The sequence below is a fragment of the Eubalaena glacialis genome, chromosome 13, assembly GCF_028564815.1.
Source record: "Eubalaena glacialis isolate mEubGla1 chromosome 13, mEubGla1.1.hap2.+ XY, whole genome shotgun sequence".
NCBI classification, from domain to species: Eukaryota; Metazoa; Chordata; class Mammalia; order Artiodactyla; family Balaenidae; genus Eubalaena; species Eubalaena glacialis.
Window position 1 is genome coordinate 3898860 of NC_083728.1, and position 19929 is coordinate 3918788.

The 19929-nt window shown below is 31.6% G+C and overlaps 1 protein-coding gene across 1 annotated transcript in view; it reads left to right on the plus strand.

Moving 5' to 3' along the window:
• The window catches only part of SYCP2 (synaptonemal complex protein 2), a 57119-nt gene extending 38007 nt beyond the window's left edge, over positions 1 to 19112 (plus strand). Inside the window, 21 exon segments of the mRNA XM_061208684.1 lie at positions 371 to 407; positions 2591 to 2661; positions 2762 to 2819; positions 3304 to 3359; positions 3770 to 3827; positions 4357 to 4525; positions 6499 to 6536; positions 7007 to 7177; positions 8397 to 8595; positions 9841 to 10046; positions 12705 to 12763; positions 12925 to 13033; positions 14002 to 14092; positions 14354 to 14512; positions 15081 to 15208; positions 16364 to 16458; positions 16556 to 16655; positions 17304 to 17362; positions 17507 to 17585; positions 17696 to 17752; positions 18774 to 19112. Of these exon segments, the coding sequence (XP_061064667.1) occupies positions 371 to 407; positions 2591 to 2661; positions 2762 to 2819; positions 3304 to 3359; positions 3770 to 3827; positions 4357 to 4525; positions 6499 to 6536; positions 7007 to 7177; positions 8397 to 8595; positions 9841 to 10046; positions 12705 to 12763; positions 12925 to 13033; positions 14002 to 14092; positions 14354 to 14512; positions 15081 to 15208; positions 16364 to 16458; positions 16556 to 16655; positions 17304 to 17362; positions 17507 to 17585; positions 17696 to 17752; positions 18774 to 18848 (2074 nt within the window). The 3' untranslated portion in view covers positions 18849 to 19112.
• Positions 19113 to 19929: the final 817 nt, after the last annotated feature.

Below are 19929 nucleotides of genomic sequence, written 5' to 3' on the forward strand. Positions count from 1 at the left end.
TTCTGAAGGTTTTCTTTTATTATAAAATGTTTCTTTATAGGCTTCCAGGTAGTTAATTCATGTTTAAGTTAATTCTGACTTTATATGGCATCAAAAAAATTACTCTCATGGCAGAACCATTCATTTAAATTGTCTGGCACCTCCTGCTGCATGAGTGATTCAACTTAGACTTAAGTTTTATTGTTGCTGTTTACTGTGTGTGGAGTTGCAAAAATATCAGACTAGGACTGTCACATTTCAGTTATTTGTAGCATATTGAATGTAGACTTAGTGATCCAAATATGTTTTACCTTATATAATATGGATTTTATGAAAAACATTCTACTGACATTTAATTGCCTTTTTAATTTTGACAAAACCTTTTTTATAGTGGTTTTTCAAACAAATCTGATCTACAGCTCAGTAAGGTAAGTTTCATGTATTTAACTACACCAAATGTATAGTCAAACTCTATGATATTTGACTTTACAGTAAAATAGAATAGTAGTAGGATGGAAGTAGATTTAATGTTTTCAGCATATTGAAAAATGGATTGAACAACTGACCAGATTAGTGGCAAGTACTCAGAAAAGCCCCCTAAACTTCTGTTTCTACTTTTCAAAGAAAATGCTTCTTTTACATACATGTGTGATATTTTTACTTTTTGGTACATGATTCAGTACCATTTTTTCCCTAACTTATCCCATCTCTCTTGACAATAAGATCATTCTGAAGTCCATATTTTTGATAAAAACATTTATTATTCATCCAGGTTTAAAATATCAATTATCTTTGATTTATTCCTCACAATTATCTCCAGTTAATTTCAAGTTTTGAGCTTTACCTTCTGTAAGTTCCTCTTGAGGCTTCCCTCTCCTGCCTGTGCCAACTCCTATTTTTTTTGTTTGAGCTCTAATTTCTAATCCCTGGGTTATTATAATATCCTTTATGTAATTCTTTTTGTCTCTAGTATTTTCTCTGTGCCAATCCATTCATTACATTCAATACTAGCTTTATTACTTTCCAAAGCACGCAGCTTCAATCATGTCATTCTCTTATTGAGAATCCTTCTTTGGTCTCTGTTGCTTTTTTTTTTTTTTTTTTAACATCTTTATTGGAGTATAATTGCTTTACAGTGTTGTGTTAGTTTCTGGTTTATAACAGAGTGAATCAGCTGTACGTATACATATATCCCCATATCTCCTCCCCTCCTTATTGAATTAAGTGGAGACTTAAGCTGGCTCCCTAGACCTCTTAAAAGTCTGTCTTATTTCCTAAAATTAGTTCCCTAGACATGTCTTATTTAGCTGAAACATAATAAATTGAGATTCCCTGAAGTGTCTTTCCTAAGTGTTTATTCTTTTTCTTCCCCCTTTGGAAAGAACTTTGATGCGAGTCGCCAGGTTCTTTCACCCTCTTTTCTCCTTGTCAGAACTTTATTCCTCCTTGCAAGCCTTGCTTCAGAGTCTACCTTCTTTATGAAAACTTTCTAAGGTGCCCTAACTCAAAATCCAAATGGGCAAGAATTCTGAATCTGTGCGATAATGTCTTTGTACCTTTTTATTAACTATTGCAGTTCTTTTTTTCTCTCTTCTGTCTTCTACTAGAATGCAACTGTTTAGAATCATCTTTGTATCCTATATAAGTAAGACCTTTGCTCACATTTGTATCTTCTTTAATATCTGCTCATTTTTGGATCTTCAGTAATACTTAGCAAACACTGGCATGCAAAAGATGAATTGAGCAAATGTATCTAAACAATGGTAAAAATCATTTTGGAAAGGACAAGTCAGATCAGTGATTAGAGGAGTAAAATACTGAAGGATAAACTTTTTGGAATAATGTAAACTATTTTATTATAAAACAGCCAAAAGAAATAATAAAATTGAAGATGAATCACAACTAAAATGAATATTTTAGTTTTAATATTTCCAACTTCCAGATATTAAATTAGACTTCTAATTATTTCTCATCAGTAATCAATCATTCAGTGATATTTGTGTACTTAATTATAGTTAAATTACTTTAATAACATAATTACACACTTAAGTATGTTAAAATTTTATTTAACTTCTTTTCTGCCTACTTTTTGATCAGATTGAATATACTTTGAGCAGTGGGCTATAGGAATAAATGTACACACATCTTTCCCTAATAATACTAGTTGATTGATACAATTTTGGCTCTTTCACATGAGATTTTACATAAACCGTAGCCTCTCCTGAAATTTTTCTATTTAACAGTTTAAAGCAAATGAGATTCTGGGGGAAAAAAGTAGAAGCATGATTGTTTTGTGATCCTAGAATCACTTAAATTCAGCTTGTAGAATACCAGTGAGGTCATTTACCTATGTCCAGTAATGTCAATAAATATTAAAGATATAAGGATCGTTTGTATTTGATTTGCAATACTTTCTATTATGTTCTCAGTTAACACTTAAGTCTTCAATATTTTTTAAAGTGTGGATATTTATAAAGAAACTCACAAATGTAAAATTTATATTAGTAGAAACACAACTAGATAATATATGAAAATTTAGTTGCATCTGTTATTTGTTTGACAAGTAATATACAAGTTTGAATGGTTTTATGTAAATTTCTTCTGTATTTAGGAAAAGGTTCAGAAAAAAAGTTATAGACAGTTGAAGACTACTTTTGTTAATGTTACTTCTGAATGCCCATTGTAAGTAAGTTTTCATAAATCTTAAAAGTTTTCTTCATATTTGAAGACAATAAATTTATTTGTTGTATAATGAAGTTAATATTTCTCTTCATTTTTACAGGAATGATGTTTACAATTTTAATTTGAATGGAGCTGATGAGCCTATTATAAAACTTGGAGTAAGCTAGAAATCAGAAGTTTGTATTTTGTACAAAATACTAAATTTTGTATTTAGTTATTCAGTATTTATTTTGTATTTACCATGCAGTTATTAGAGCATGTTTTCTAATTTCCATCCTCTTATAGATATGCTTTAAAATATTTTAACATATATTATTAAATTCTTCAAAATTTATTTGGTACCAACCTAGGTATTTTTGGTTTTCTTTCAAATCTTTTGGACTGAAGTAGAGAAAAATGAGTAACTGGGGCAACAAGAAAGTCACTTTCTTTACTGATGCAACAGATTTAATCTTATTTTGTTTTTAATATAGTTTATATTATTAGCTTTCTTCTTAAATATAAAAACATTTTAGTAAGATTAATTTTATTGTCACATCTTACATGAAGTTATAGAAACAAGATTTTTATGTTAATTTCTTTTAATTGTTGTTTACCTTCTTTTAACACTAAGAAATTTTTTAATGCTTATTCATAATATAGATCCAAGAATTTCAAGCTACAGCTAGAGAAACCTGCGTGGATAGTTCAATAACATTGTAGGTATTTTTATTATAATTAGATGGATCAGTTTAAAATACAGTTTTCTCAGTTGTTCTTTTTCTTAAATTATTTCCTCCCAGTTTGACATTTTAACATATCAAAAGAGAGAATAAAAATGCTGTCATAACTACTCCTATTATTCTATCATTTTAGCATTTACTTCTAAAATTAATTTGCAGATTCTGTACACTTAACATTAGTTGTAAGCTGAAAGGACTTAGTCTTTTCATCTAACCTTGCTACTTTATGATTAACTGAGGTCAGAGAGAATAAGTGACTTGGCCACATTTATATAGAGACTTAGTAAAAGAGTTAAGGCAGAAAACCCGGGTCTAACTGTCCAGTTGCATGCTACCTTAAGAAAACAAGTAATTAAGATTTAAATTAATGCATATTTTTGTTTAAGGTTAGGTTTAAGGAATCATGATGAACTTGAACCTTCTCTCAAAACAAAAGATAAAAGAGTAAGTTATAATATCCTAATGTGTCTATTAAAATCAGTATTTCTTTTACTAACTTTTCAATGCCAAAGATTATCCCAGAACTGGAAAACAAAAATATTTGGATCATTTTTTTTTTTTACTCTGGAGATTATCCATGTTCCTATTTTGACTTTTCCTATGGTCTCTGAGCTATTTGTAATCATCTAGTAATAGAAAATATGACAACCTTAGTTACTCTCTTCAGTGGTATTAGGTTTTGTCTCTACGTAAGTAAGCTGTTTTGATTTAACTTTTAATTAACAACAACATTGACAGCAAAATATAAATCTCAATCTCTGATCTGGATTTCTGAGTGATTTTATTGGATAGGTCCTTAATGCCAGATAGATGATTTAGTGTGCTAAAAAAAAAATGAGAAGTTAGTTTTTCTGAGTTTTTGGTGGGGTTTTTTATTTTATTTTATTTTTTTGGTTTAACTTCCTTTGTATGACATATAATAAGCCAGATTCCTTCATCTATTACAAGGATTGTGTTTTTTTTGTTTTTATAGACTGTAACTAATCATAAAAAGAAAAATCTCTTTAGTGATACTGACACAGAATACAGATGTGATGACAGCAAGACCGATATTAGCTGGCTAAGAGAACCAAAATCAAAACCACAGCTAATAGACTACAGCAGAAATAAAAATGTGAAGAAACATAAAAGTGGGAAATCAAGTAAGAAATCACTTTTTAGAGAAATGCTGTAAATGATTTTACCATTTCGACTGTATGAAATACTTTGTTGGTTGATAAATGTGTTTTTGTTATGTAGATAGTGTTTATAATTACATACTCTTTTGAATAGGAAAAAAAAGTATGAAAGTAAATAACACCAAAATGCTACAGCGGTTTTTCTTTTTGTTTTATTATTTTTGGTAATATGGTTATATTTAAATTTCTTTTTTATTGGAATCTTTAGGGACACAAAATATGGTTTATCATAATCTTTGGTTCATGACACACTCTCATTTCTCTACTCATGGCCTACTATTCAGTTATTTAGCTAATTACTGTGAGTAATGTATTAAGTACTTATGAACCCAGCACCGTAAACAAAATCAAAGCTTGGACAACACCCCACTCCCTGCTTTTTAGGAATTCATATAGATGCAATAAAAATTTATTGAAAGGAAAACAGTTTTCTTGCAGAAAGTTTTTTGCCAAAACCTTTCACAAAATGTTTTCCCAGCATAAGTCTTCTGCTTCTTGAAGTAGCTGGATAAGAGTTTGAGTTATGCATTTTTGGCTAGACATAATGGCCATTTTCATAGCTTAGATAAATTTCAGTGTTTACTAAACCGCAGAGATTTTGTATATTCCATTTTTAAAAGAAGGTAACATAACTCTGAGCTTTTAAATTTATATTTGTTTTAAGGGAATCAGTTTTTATTTTCTTTCAGGATAAAAATAATTGTTAGTGACCTGTGGGAGTTGGGGGAGGGAACGATGGCTTAAAAAGAAGTAAAAATAGAGGAAATAGGAAATGAACTTTGGCATGTGTTTAGAAATGAGGCTGAATCTTGAAAACAGATGAGAGTTCAATCATATACATGAGGAAGAGAAGTAATAGGATTATCATATATATATATAAGAGACAGTAGGAAATAGCATAGTGTACTCAGGAAGTGCAGTATCGGGGTAGTTGGAATGTAGATCAGACTTGTGGTAAAATGTTGAAAAATGTGGCTGGGTCTAGTCACAGTGTGTGGACTTTGAAGCAGTGTGTTATAAGCCAAGGAGAAACATGATAAGATTCACATACTCTCAGGGACCTTATAGTCTAGTAGGAAGATGTATAAGTAAAGACATTTATGACATGGGATGTTATTAAAGGTTAGAATACTGAAGTCAGTAAATACTCTTAAAATAGAACACTTCTGAGTGAATTGTTTTGTTTTTATGGTTAAATGACAGTGAGCCAATATGTACGAGCTGGTTTATTGCCAGGAAGACCTTGGATAATCCCAATTCATTATTATTTCCTTGGCTGGGATAAGCCCAGTTCTTAGGCTTCAGTGAATATTTAGAAAGTGGAAATTGTCCTGGAAATGCAAAAAAGGGAATAGGGACTGAAGCAACTCTTAATAATATGGGTAAATCTTAGAAACATAATGATGGGTGAAAAATAAAGCAAATCATAGAATATTTCATATAATGTGATACTGTTTTATAAAGTTCATTATATTGTCTAGGGATATATATCTGTGAAGTAAAACTTTAAAAGCAGGTGACTAAGAAACAGATTTTGGGATAGTGATGACCTTTTGGCAGAGGGGATATGGAGGATCGTGTAAGAGGGAGTACACAAAGTAGATTCAGTATTATTCATAATCTGGTTCTTAGTGGAATGGTAGATTCATGGGTGTAACTTTATAATGTATGTTACATATTCTCTTGTATGTTTAAAAGTGTATACTATAAAATAAAGGAGAAGAAGGGAAATTGGTAATTCATGTTGTACCAAACTATACTGTAAAAGTTTATCAATGTCAGTTTAGTCTTATCTTGAAACTTAAATTTTTGAATGAGTTTAAAGGTATATTCTTATTGTTTTTATGATTTTAACTTATATGCAGAAGTATTCTAACAATTTTTAATGTCAGTTCCTATCTATTTGAAAAATTTAACCTTATTTTCTTGAATTGCAGGACCATCTTTGGAAAGGGGACAGCCAAGATCTAAAATGGTAAAACCAGGAAGTCTGTGTTCAAACATCCCTTTAAAATTATTTTTCTCCTTGTAATGAAAAAATATCATTTGTCCCCTCATAATTTTATCCTTGTTATCAGTTCCTTGTTTTCTATAATTGTTCCAAGCTTTGCACACTTACTTCTACCTTCTGCCTTTTTGAATCATGTTGACTTGTTTTAAGTCTGTTTTATTCTGTGGTTGTAGGTATTTTTGATATCGTTTCCTTTCTCTCTTACTTTAGTTACGTAATATGTATCAGGCCTCACAGAGCTTTAATGATAAGGATAAAAAGGTGATAAAGATATATTTGAAATGGAAAGATAAAATCCAGTCATTTTAAAAGTATTAATCAGGAATCTTTTTATTCCTACAAATATACAGATCTTGTCACAGTGCCAATTTTGTAGCAAATAGCTTGTATCTCAAAATATTGATCTAATATATTCAGGGATTTTTCTCCTAAAGACACCCAACAAAAACATCACCAAAAAGGTAGATGAGACAGTTCCAGATGGGAGAACGAGACTTCCACGACGAGCCGCAGAAACCAAAAAAAATTATAAAGATCTCTCAAATTCAGAATCAGAGAGTGAACAAGAATTTTCACATTCCTTTAAAGAGAAAGTGCTAGTAAAGGTAAATAGATACAATTCAGATTAATAGTTTCTAAAAGCCTTTTAAAATATTAAATATAGAATATATTTTTGTAAGAATGTCAGATTTATCTTGTCACTTCTTTTTAAGATTTAACCTTCCATATGAGAAAACTTATATAACAATTCTAAAAATTGATCCTTAGGCAATATAATGTTAAAATTTATAATAAGTTGGCATTATTGTTACAAAACAGATGTTTGACTCTAGTAAAATTATAACTTTAAGATAATATCTTTGAATTAGAGAAGTACTTGGTCTTTCCAAAATTATGCTTCAAGAAACTACAGACTGTTGGGAAGCTGTGGATCTTTTTCTTGAATGAAAGCAAAAATATTGGATCTGAGGTTCTTTCCATACCCTGCCCCACCTGTGTTCACCCCTGACTTCTAGAGAGATGAAGGAACTTACCCAAGGTCACACAGCTAGGAAATGGTTAAAAAAAAAAGATTTGAACTCAAAAGAGTCTGGCAGGTCTCTGATCATTACACTGTTCTCATTTTAAATCATTAAACCTCCATCGCCCCCTGTTATCTCTTACCTGGAAGAACTTAAGGACTTCATAACTTACCTCCACATTTTCTTATCGCTTCCTACTTTAATTTACTATGCAAATAGGTAAATCTTACCAAGCCAACTCTCATCTTACATTCTTCAAAGGAAAACCCTGAAAATATCCAAATAGACATTCAAAACATCAAAATACCTTTCCAAGCTTATTTTCTCACTTCCCCAGTATATACACAGAACTGTAACAGTCAAATAGAATAACCTGTGAGTGCCAAACAAGACCTGTGCTTCTCGCTACCTTTGCTCATCATATCAGTCGTCCTCCATACTCTCAGTATGTTCCCTTGCCATCTTCTTTTACAGACTCCTGAGCATGTTGAGTACCATGAAGTCGGGGAGCTCCTTCTGGTTTCCCTAAACTGGAAATCATCTTCTTTGAACCGTTACAGCATTTTATTTGTATCTATTAGGATATTTATTATAGTCTATAATATTTTCCTGTGAATTTGTCATATGCTTTCTTGTATATTAGAAGGTCTTTCACTACTCATGCTGAGGCCCCTGTTATGCCTGTATGTAGTGATACAAGGCATTTAATAAACAATTCAATGTAATTTAATTAAATTGTTTTATGTGTCCAAGTATAAATTATTTGTATTCAAGTATAATTGAAAGATACCAATACATTTAGGAGGAGAAGATCCATTCCAGACGCAAAACCATGAAACTGCCAAAGAAACAGCAGAATTCCTTCACTGCCGAAACACAAGAGGATGTATCAAAAGAATGGAAAAACTCATCTCTACTGAAAGATACTATAAGAGATAATAGCCTTGATCTATCTCCTGTAACTTTATCTGGGAGTCCATCATCTATAGAAGTAATGAGATGTCAGTATCATTTTTTTCTTTTAGTTGAATGTTCATTAATTTTCTATTATAACTAATTATGTGAAAATACAATTTGAAGACTAATTTTGAGGGATATGTTTAAGATTTTCAGTAGTCAAAACTTCATTTTTAAACTAGTTAATGCTAGTAACTTGGTCTTTGCTAAGTAGACTTGGGAACAATATTACTATGACACTGAAGTTTTACATGTTAGGAAGTTAAAGACCAAATGCTTTAATATAGAAAATATTTAATGTATACTTACAAATTATAATGTGAAAGCTTGAATAAACATTTATGTTTTTAGCTCAAAATATATTTAATAAGAGGGAAATAATGATGGGGATTTCTATTTTCTCATTTTTACATTTCATTGACAAAATTCTCCAAGGAATATCATGGTCAATCTTTGGACCTGTAGTGGATTATCTTCATAAACAAAGTTTTGCTTTTATTTAAAAATAATTGGGAAAGAAAAAATTTATTCTTTGGAGCTCTGGCATATGTATATATGTTTCTAGTATAGAAACTATAAGAATAAGTTTCTACTTTTAGTATCTTTTTCATTTCCCTTTATGGATATTTTAAAGCATTTCTAAGTGTCTGTCATTTTAGCTAAAATTCAAGACCATTCAACACCAGTTAATGTACATTTCCTCTAAAGTAGCTACTTTGTTCTTTTCTAGAGTATTTTCATAATGCTTGGGACCACTGTCATCTCAGATAAGCACACATTCAGAAGACAGATGCACATGCCCTGATTTGATCTGAAAACTGTCTGTCTGAGAATTCATTTATACTAAGACTTATTTCAGCCATGAATTTTCTCATCTATATATAAAGGATGTAGACCAGATGATTTCCCAAGCCATTTCTAACCATAAAATTCTGTGACTTTAATATATATCAGTACTGGTGTCAAAATACTCAAGATAATAATTAGGTTGATCATTATAGTGCAGCCCATACTATAGATATTGGTGGTTGAAAATGTTTTGAAAGTTCTTATAGTTACAATTTTGTTTTAAATTGAGCCATTAATATTTTTCAAAGTCTTATAAAAATATTTTACACTTAATTTTATCTTGATTTATTGAACATTTATCCTTTCTAAATACAGCTAAGATGTGAGGATTTGATAAATTACTATATTTTTTAGAATTTAAATTAATAATACTATTTCTAAAGACGTCAGTGATTAACACCTGCCATCTCTTTTTGTTTGTGTTTTGTGAGGCAATATAGGTATAGAGAAAGTAACAGAAAGGGATTTTACTCAGGATTATGGCTGTATAACAAAACCAGTATCACCTTGTCCAAAAATTTCATCACCTGAATCCTTAAACAGTGGAGTTGGAAGTCCAATAAAGTCACCCAAGAACAGTGAGAAGAATTTACTACGTACAAGAGAAAGTTGCTCACCAATTCCACGATCATTCTTTTTGGTAAGGAAAAAATGTATATATATTTTTTCTTTTATTAGATATACCTGAAGGGAGTAAATCATTTGCCTCTAATCTTAATCAAATATACAGTGCTTGTCTATTTAAGGTTTTGAGTTTGGTCTGGGGGAGAGAAGGAACCTACCAATAAGTAAAACAGCCTCAGTGAACTAACAGACTGATACATACAGGAGAAAGGTGTAGTGGTATGAGAAGTACAGAGTACTGATAAGAATTCTGTGATAGGAACAATCACTTCCAACGAGGTACTACTTATTTGTCTACATGTCAGAACTACATTTCCTAGGTTGGAACAGGCTTATTCCTGCAACACAGGCACTTCTTTCCGGTTTCACTATAACTCGAAGTCTGTAACCTTTTAGTTACTAAATCACAAGTTGGCAAAGCAAACTGACAAAGAATATAGTTGAAAACAGTATAACTATAGCATTTGCTTTAGAGATTTGTAAAGGAACTTTAGTAGTTAAATGTCATGAGTATTAACGTAACGGTATATTGAAAAAGTCTTTATTCTGCTGCTCATGTATTGTTATATGTACCATTTCTTATTAATAAAATATGTACATATGCTCAAAAGTCTTTTAAAGAGGTATTAGAGAAAGGAATCAATTATGGGTCAAAGTGAGGGAGTGTAGCTAAAAATATAATGTCTATGAGGAGTAGTTTGTAGTTTGAATTCTGCTTTTTTTTTTTTTTAAGTTGTTTGTACTTGGTACCAGTTTACAAAACCCACCTCACCTCCTTGGCTTGGGCTGTATAGATGGCTTAATTTGGAGAATTTCGAAGTAGTGATAAAGCTACAGAACTGATTGCCAAACAGAATCTTATATGAAACCTTCAGTGTGCCAAACATAAAAATAAAAATGCAGTTATGCTGTTTAAAGCAGATGGGTCTAAACCGTGGCCTACACACCTCCCTCCCTCTCTGATAACCCCCCAAAAGCACCTTTGCAAGACTCTTAATTTCTACAGACCACAATTTAAAACCATTTCCCACTAGACCATCATCCCATGGTCCTTTCTCAGTACTGCTCTGTCATCCCTCCTTTCCTTGAATCCTTTCTCCCTTTAGTATCCCATCTTGCAAATCTCAACACCTAGGTCATCCCCACCCACCTGCTTTGATGCTATCTGTGCTAGATGGAATTTTAATTGTTACGTATTTATTGGCTGGACATTTACAGGAGACATTGTGTTTTCCATTTACTGTTGACTCTTAATTAGGTATTGGAAATTTGCTATATAAATTAGTTGTACCAGCTTACACTCTCCAACAATGCTACATGGTAGTGCCCATTTTTCTACAGTTTTTTGCCCATCTGATGAGTGTAAAGTGCGTCTGACTTTAATTTGCATTTTTCAGATTAGCAGCATCAGTGAGTATTTTCATATTTTTTGGCCACTTTGTAAACTGTCTGCTTTTTCTAATTTTTAAATTGCATAGTTTGATTTTTCCTATAAATTTGTAGGAGTTCTTACTATATTCTGGAGATTAATTCTTTATTGGTTATATACAATGCAGACATTCTTTTTCTAGTATGTAGCTGTCTTTTCACTTAGTTAAATCAAAATATGATGTAATGAAATTTACCAATCTTTTGTTCTTCAAGAAATCCTTCCCTCAGTTATTGTCATAAAAATATTTTCCTTTCTTGTACAGATGTTAGTTTTAACTTTGAGGTTTTCCATCTTCCTAGGCTTCCTCTTTGCATATGGATAGTGAATTAGTGCAACATCATGCATTGGATACCCCTCCTTTCTCCATCATTTGTGATGCCAGTTTGGTCACAGCCTTGGCAACCACATGGGTCAGCTGTTTGGCCAGTAGAATATAGAACAGTGCCTGTCTATCTTCGAGCTAATACAACATTGCTTCAATTAGTGTAGTTTTATGCTTACAGGGGTTTCACCACCCCCATCCTCACCCTCATCTCATTCTGCTTCTAAATTCTCTTGGCCCTATAGTTGTCCGATAAAACTTAGAATTAGCTTGTCTAAGGGAAGAATTGCCATTTCCCAGTATCGTTACTGAGATTTCTCATCGACATATTTCATTTTTCTCTCTACTTTTTGGTCTTATTTCCAACAAAGTTGTGTCAGATCTTCCACAAAGAAAGTTGTACTTCTGCAGTGTTTTAATGGGCCTTTTTCTTTACTGTATGTAAAAAAAAAAACTTTAAAACAATTGTTTTCTGGATTTTTAACTTTTTGCTTTTGTGTAGAAACACTATTGATTTTTATATGTCCCCACACCCTTGGCAAATTCTCTCATAATCGCCTGCCTAGATTCTCTTGTATTTTGAATATAGATAATCATAAACTGTTTTTTATGGTAATTTTTGCATTTTCTCTTCCAGTCCTTATACTGCATGGTCTTTTCATTTTTAAGGTTACTATGACCTGTAGAGCAGTGCTAAATAGATACCATGCTAGCATGCATGCTTATCAATAGTTTTTGGTAGATATTTGTTATCAGATTAATGTTCTAATTGTTTAAGTGCCTTTTTTTCAGTTATGAATGGGTGTTGAGTTTTAGTAGTGAATGAGTTACTCCCTCAAAATTTAAGTAGTTTGGTTTAATGTTGTTGTGTTTTTCTTACTTTAGTTTTCTTAACTTCCTTTGGGTTTCTGTGTGTCTTGTTCATTCATAGCCCAGTTAAGAATAATACTATTGTGAATAGAAACAATATAAATTCTGTGGTACAGTTGGCCCTCCATATCCATCGGTTTCACATCTGTGGATTCAACCAACTGTGGATCAATATTTTATATATGGGACGGTAGCATCAGTGGATTTCGATATTTGTAAGGGGTCCTGGAACCAAATCCACCCCGCAGATACTGAGGGAGGAGTGTACTTATACAGGAAATACAAAAATTGCAACAGCTATTCAGATGTAAGCAGTTATAGGTCAGAAAAAATTTATGGAAATTGAACCTCCAAATATGAAAATCATATTTGAAGCAAAAGAGGGGTATATATGGTAGTGTATCCATCAAGCTTTCCTTAAACTAAGTTGGTTCTTGTAAGAATCAGATTACGGGCCTTTAGTAATAGTTATTATAATTTAGTATTTTTCAACGGTTATTATCTGAAAATGTGATGTTTAACATATGTAGGATGGTTTGATCATAGAAAAAAAGTTGAAATTTTTAAAATGAGATGGTCTTAAATAGGCTATCACTGCTAAACCACTGACATATTTATAATTAGGACTTTCTGGTTTCATGATCATACAGGAATTTGGGTGAGCTTTTTTTCCACTACAGAAGTCTACCAATCCATCAACAAAAATATTTTAATAACCTATAAAATACAGAATGTTAAGATAGAATTTTACAGCTTGGAGTGGGCTGGGTTTTGACCTGGACCTAAGTGGATAGGTTGGTATATACAGACTGACTGGAGAAGTAGCAGTGACCTAAGTACAGAAGGGCCACCGGAAGTGGACATGCATTTTCATAAAACAGGAAAAAGACTAATTTGACTGTAACAAACTTGTGTATTGAAACAGTAAGACATAAGGTTAGAGGACAAAGATATGGCTTAAAGATATAGCTTGAAAGAAGTAGCTTAGACTTTTCTTTTCTATGGCTTCCCATTTCCTGACTCAAATAAAGAAATCAAAATCCTAATAAGGAAGAACTGAAAAGTAGGAGTAGTTTAAAAAAGCCAGCTCAAAACTATTGCTGTAATTTAAGATTGAGGTTAACATAAGAATTTAGGTAGGGGGGGGCGGGGGAAGGAAAAAAATAAATAAAAAGAATTTAGGTAAATGCATTGTAGTGTGAGACATAAAAAAGGTATAGAAACAAAACAATCTGAAAAAAAAAGAATTGATAGCATTTGCAATTTACTGTCTTTAGGGTTTGAGAAAGATGGTCAAAGGTGAATCCAAGAGTAATTACAGAATTTTTTTCCTATTTCTGATACATACTTTAGGAAAGTCATTCAGCATCTCCATTATCCATGTCTAGTGAAGGAAGAGAGAAAATATGGTGTGGCATGTCCGATGACTCCACTCATGTATCAGGTTTGTAGTCAAAGACTTGCTTTTTAAAAAACATATGTTAATCACCAAAATACTACTGTGAAATTTCATCTGAGGAAATTATATATTTTAAGTCAATTTAGTTAATGTTAAAATGAAAGTAAGTACAATAGAGAGAATTTAATGCACAGTTACCTAAAACTATACAGATAATGGAAACAAAGGCCTTTTTTATAAAAGCAAGTATATATTAGGTATTTGTAATTAAGATTGTAGCACTGTTACTTTTTAACTGTTCCTAAGGCCCTACACAACATCTTAGTCGCAAACGAATGTACATAGAAGACAATCTAAGTAATCCTGGTGAAGCAGAATTGGAAGAAGAAGAAGAAGAAGAAAGAGCAAACTTGCTTCCCAAGAAACTGTCTAAAGGAGAAGGTGCAGATCATCACACTTGCAAAGGTAGGTAGAGCAAATGCCTAAGTCAAAATGCATTTATTTTTGAAAATGGTTTCTTAGATCTTGAGTGGTTCTATTCACAAAACAAATTCCTTTGTAAAGATAACTTTGGATAAATCCAAGAAGGATAATGCTTTATCACAAAGTTCATTACCTGAATAATGTTATAGTAAGGGTCTTTTTACTCATAAATCTCCCTCATCATTCTATCACTGATTACCACAGACAAGTCTTACTAGAGTATGAATTTACTGATAGATGAGTGTGTCACTGAATACTTGGGTTAATAATGTAGAAGCAGTTAAGAACTAGTTTTTTAAAAAAAATCAGTCCAAGTATGTTCCATTTTAATGTTACTGTTTCTGCCTTAATTCCCATGCTAGAAGGTTTTTTTAATAAGTCAAAATAATATTTTAAATGAAAAATATAGTAGTCTGTCTTTGATTTTATAATCCTTAGATTACATATAGAATCTAAAAATAAGATAGATTTGTTCTCAGCCTCATGACAAATAATGCTAAATTTGTAACAATGCATATCTTAATTTTGGCTGATTGTCTTCATTTTTCAGTGTCTGAAAGTATATCTCCATTATCAACAAATGACTTTTCTATTCCTGGGGAGAACTGGGAAACTGAAATTTCAGGTGTAGGGACGATGTGTGAGGAGCTCAATACAGAATTTAGGAGGAAAGTTCATGTGAGTTGTCATTCTTTATGATTTATATTTACACCCAATAACATGACAATATGCCACACTTTCTACTAGACTGTCAGTTTGACCCTTTGGCAACAAAACACTTCTTCATGAACTCACCTTTCCTCATGTACTGGTGAAAAATTGGAATGATTCCTAGGTGAAAAGCCTTATCATCTCATGAGCCCAGTTCCTTTTCTAAGATCTGTGCATTACTTGTATTCTTTCTTTTTCTATGGGTTCTGTCTCTTTGTCCTATTTTCCTTTTCAGTTTAACATTTTGAGTCTTCTGTGATTTTTCTTTTTTTTTCTGAACGATTTTCTTTTCATGCCTAGTCTTTTTAATACATTCTTTAATCTCCATAGCAGTGACTGCTTGTGAGGGTACTATATTAAAGTATAGAGGATGAGCAACCTCAGTCAGAGAAATCCATTTCACTTTGTTTCACCAGTTCTATACTTACATATCCTTAGTTACTGAGGTTCCAACGAGGTGATGTTTACAAAAACACTTTATAAAATAAGTTTTCATTATTATTGTTTTCTCCACCTGTCTCTTTTTCTCACATGCCTATATTTAGAGTAGACAGCTCTTTTTGCCCTCCTGTTAAGAGAAGATATTTTTCTGCACAGGTTATCAGGCCTATCTCCTCTTTGCCTTTTTCATCTCTTCATGGGTAAAATCTGAAATTATTTAAGATTCTGTACATTTCTTTTGTTTTGATTTGATTTATCCAAGGTCAATCTCATCTAAACAGAGAAGCCCTGATTCATATATTCTGTTACACATCTGTGACTAGCTGCGAATATATGTTTTTATGAAAAGTGGTAATAAATAACTTTGAGTGTGACTCTTATGCTGTGTTCCTGAAGAGAATTATAATCACTAGCATTTTTGTAAATGTAGAATGTCATGTACTTATGAAAATAATTACCAATTCCAACCCTCAGTCAGAGCCTTCCTGGTGGAACTAGGCCCTGCTCTGACTGAGCTTATTTATTAACACTTCAGTTGAGATCACTGAGTTTTTAATTTTTCACTTTTCTAAGTTCTTCTTAGGCATTTATATTTCATGGAAAAGGCTTTGGCCTTAATATAGTCTTGGTTAGATTATTATTTTGTAAAGATTTTTCGAGTTAACATTGAGTATTTTTCAGATCCGCCACAAAATGATGGATTATTTTACTAAGCAGTCTTGGAAAACGGCTCAACAACATGTAAAAACAATGAACCATCAGATTCAGGAGTATAGGTCTGTGCTAAAAATCCCTTCTGAAATATCCTAAGTGCTGTGCTATAAGTAAGTGCTATCATTTAAAAAAAATAATCTCATTTTGTTTCTTTAATAGGATCAAAAAACTTGACAAATTCCAATTCATCATCATAGAGGAGCTGGAGAATTTTGAAAAAGATTCACAGTCTTTAAAAGATTTGGAGAAGGAATTTGTGGTTTGTGCTTTTAAGAGTTTAAAAATAATTTTAAAACCTCATTTTTAAAGAGCTACACTCAGGAAAACTTCTGTTAACCTTCTGCTTTTAGACCACACCATAAAGGTTTTTGTTTTTTAGAACATAATTTAGTTTTATCTTAGATTTTTAGTTAGTTTCATATACATACACTAAAAATACAGACTTAAGTTTATGATGTGGGGGAGGGATAAATTGGGAATTTGGGATTAACAGATACACACTACTATATATAAAATGGATTAACAACAAAGACCTACTATATAGCACAGGGAACTATATTCAATATCTTGTAATAACCTGTAATGGAAAAGAATCTGAAAAAGAATATATATATGTATGTATAACTGAATCACTTTGCTGTACATCTGAAACACTGTAAATCAACTATACTTCAGTAAATATATATATAAAGTTTATGATGAATACCTTTGATAATAAAGGAGAAAGTCTGAAAGAGTTTGCTTTCAATTTTTTTTTTATCTGAAAGAGTATATGACATCTGCAATATTCTTAGCATATAGCCAAGTTGTTTTTTAAATTAGGAGTCATATAAATACAGTAAATTCTGCTAAGTTTTAATTTTTAGTCATAATTATACTATAACTAGTTTTGTATTTTGAAATTTAGGGCTTTTGGGAAAAGGTGTTTCAGAAGTTCAGTGCCTATCAAAAAAGTGAACAGCAGAGGTTAGTATGACATTCTTAATGATTAGAATCTATAACATTAGATTTTTTTATTATAATAGTTTAAAATTAAAATTATATATACTATATTATAGCAATTTAATTTAATTAAAATACAAAGGTAACTTTCATTATTTTATTTGTTAGACTTCACCTTTTAAAAGCTTCATTGGAAAAGAATGTCTTCTACAACACTGATTATGAAGAAACTATTTTTACATCTGAGGTATAAATTTTATATTTTTATATATAATCTCTCTCAATATTAGTCTAACTTGTCTTTTTGCTGTGAAAATTTTATAGTAAATTTCATGGGGGGAAATTATTTATTCACAGATGTGTTTGATGAAAGAAAACATGAAAATGCTGCAAGACAGACTTCTTAAGGAAATGGTAAATCAGCTATCTAGTTTGGGTTTTTCAAATGGAATGATCAGTCATGCTTTTATATATTTAAATGGGAAATTCTTCCACAGGTTTTTCTTCTTTCTTTTTGGATTGAGAGAAGCCAGTTTTTTAGCCCCACTGGGGTTCTTTTAGTTCTTTAAGTTTTTAAAATTAAAATGGGAGCAAATTTACAGTAGAAAAATAGGGGTGATTTAAATAATGAGTCCCTCTCCTAAGGAAGAAAAGATGGATTTAGAAATTTAAAAATAAGCTAGAAGAATGATTTCTTTGTATGTATCTAAGCACGATGCACTGCAGCAGTCCTGATGTGTCTTAAGTCCTGTGTCAGGCAGAGCTACCCAGACAGAAGTATTGTCTACTTGGACAAAACTTCATTTACTTAGATTTGGGGATAAAAGTAGCTGGCTTTCCAAAGGTCTAGTAGACCAGCAACTGCAATCAGGGGTTGGGGAGGGGGGAAGTTGTCTAAAGGTACTTCTCCAAGTGAACATGCCTTTGGTGTTTTCTCAAAGATGGAGGCATTTCTGTGTGTATTTTAGTACTAATCTTTGATACAGGATATTTTAATACACGTTTATTAAATTTTAATAGAACCAGAATGCTGATATATAGCAGAGGATCAGGATGTGTGGCTCAGCCAGTTCAGCTTAAAGCACATAAGCTAACTAACTAGACTGATTCTTGCTGAAGTTCTTCTCCAGACTATAGATTTAATATTTAAAGGAAGAAAGTAAAAAATAAATTTCACTGATTTGGGGTTTAAAAGATGAGGTCTTCTCTTAACTGATCATCTAAATTCATCTAAATATATCTAAAATATCAGTAATAAGCACATAATTCTGTAGATATCTACGAACAGACCCTGGGGAACTGGACAGAATGAACACTGATACATAATAACTTTATTCATAATATCTAATATCTTGATTTTTTTTCTATTTTATTAGATTTTAAAGTTTCACTGTAAAACTACCAAAGTGTGATTTTCTTTTTTTCTTGGCCATAGCAAGAAGAGGAGCTTCTTAATGTACGCAGAGGATTGATGTCATTATTCATGGCTCATGAAAGAAACAATGTGTGATGTCTAGTTGTTATCAACAAGTTTTATCCAGTTATTCCTTTGTATAGCTGAGGAATACCAGAGTAGCTCTACAAAGAAAATACATGTCACCCAGGCAAGAGTACCTCTGTAGGAACCTCTAAATTCAAAGAAATGTCCTCTAATGGATGAGAAAGAACCTACAGTCATTATATAACATGACTCTTGAGACCCAAAGACTTTTGTCTGTACAATACTACTCTTTTTTTAAGAAAGCTTTGGGAAACCAATCAATCAGTAAAAGAAATTGGCTTGTTTTTATAGTAATATTTGCATGAGACAAATATTGCCAAGTTAACTATACTCATAAACTAGTTATTTCTTTAATAAACTAAAATTTATCATATAAAATATATTTTTAAAAAGTTTGAACTAAATAAATACAAAGTATTATTAAAATTTACTAGTTCAGAATATACAAGTAATAAAAATTTAGTGATGCATAGAAAGGGAAGCATTTTAAATCAGACTCCTCCCCCGAGTGTAAATCAGTACTTTCAGCACACTGTTGGAGAGTATATTTATTCAGTTATGGCTCCATTGTATTAGAAGGCACTAACTAGCCTAAAATAGTTAACATGTCTATCTAGAATTAAAATGGTATTAACGCATAGCAGGCTGTTTTGACAAGTACTTTTTAAGCCCTAGTGTTCACTGTAATAATATTTTGCTAGATTAATGTATAAAAATGAATATACATTTATTTGCTTTAATTGTATAATAAAGTTGAAATAAATGCTGTCACTGGGATTTTATACAATTATTTTACTTTATAAATTGTTTTCCTGTTTTATGAACATTGGATCAAGCAAAATATCCTCCAATCAATCAGACATCTGAAGTATAACAACACCACGCAGCCTCACTCACTGTCGCACTTACCTGCTTCATGGTAGCAGAGTATTTGGATATTACTGGTATTTCTATACAGTGGTAAAGGCTGCTTAGTCTAGATAAGCAAAGGAAAACCCTTCACATCTTAGCTTTAGCCCATTGCTAGCATCAGCTAAGATTTACTGATTGATTGATATAGGGTAGCAGGGATTCTATGTCAAGAAACAGT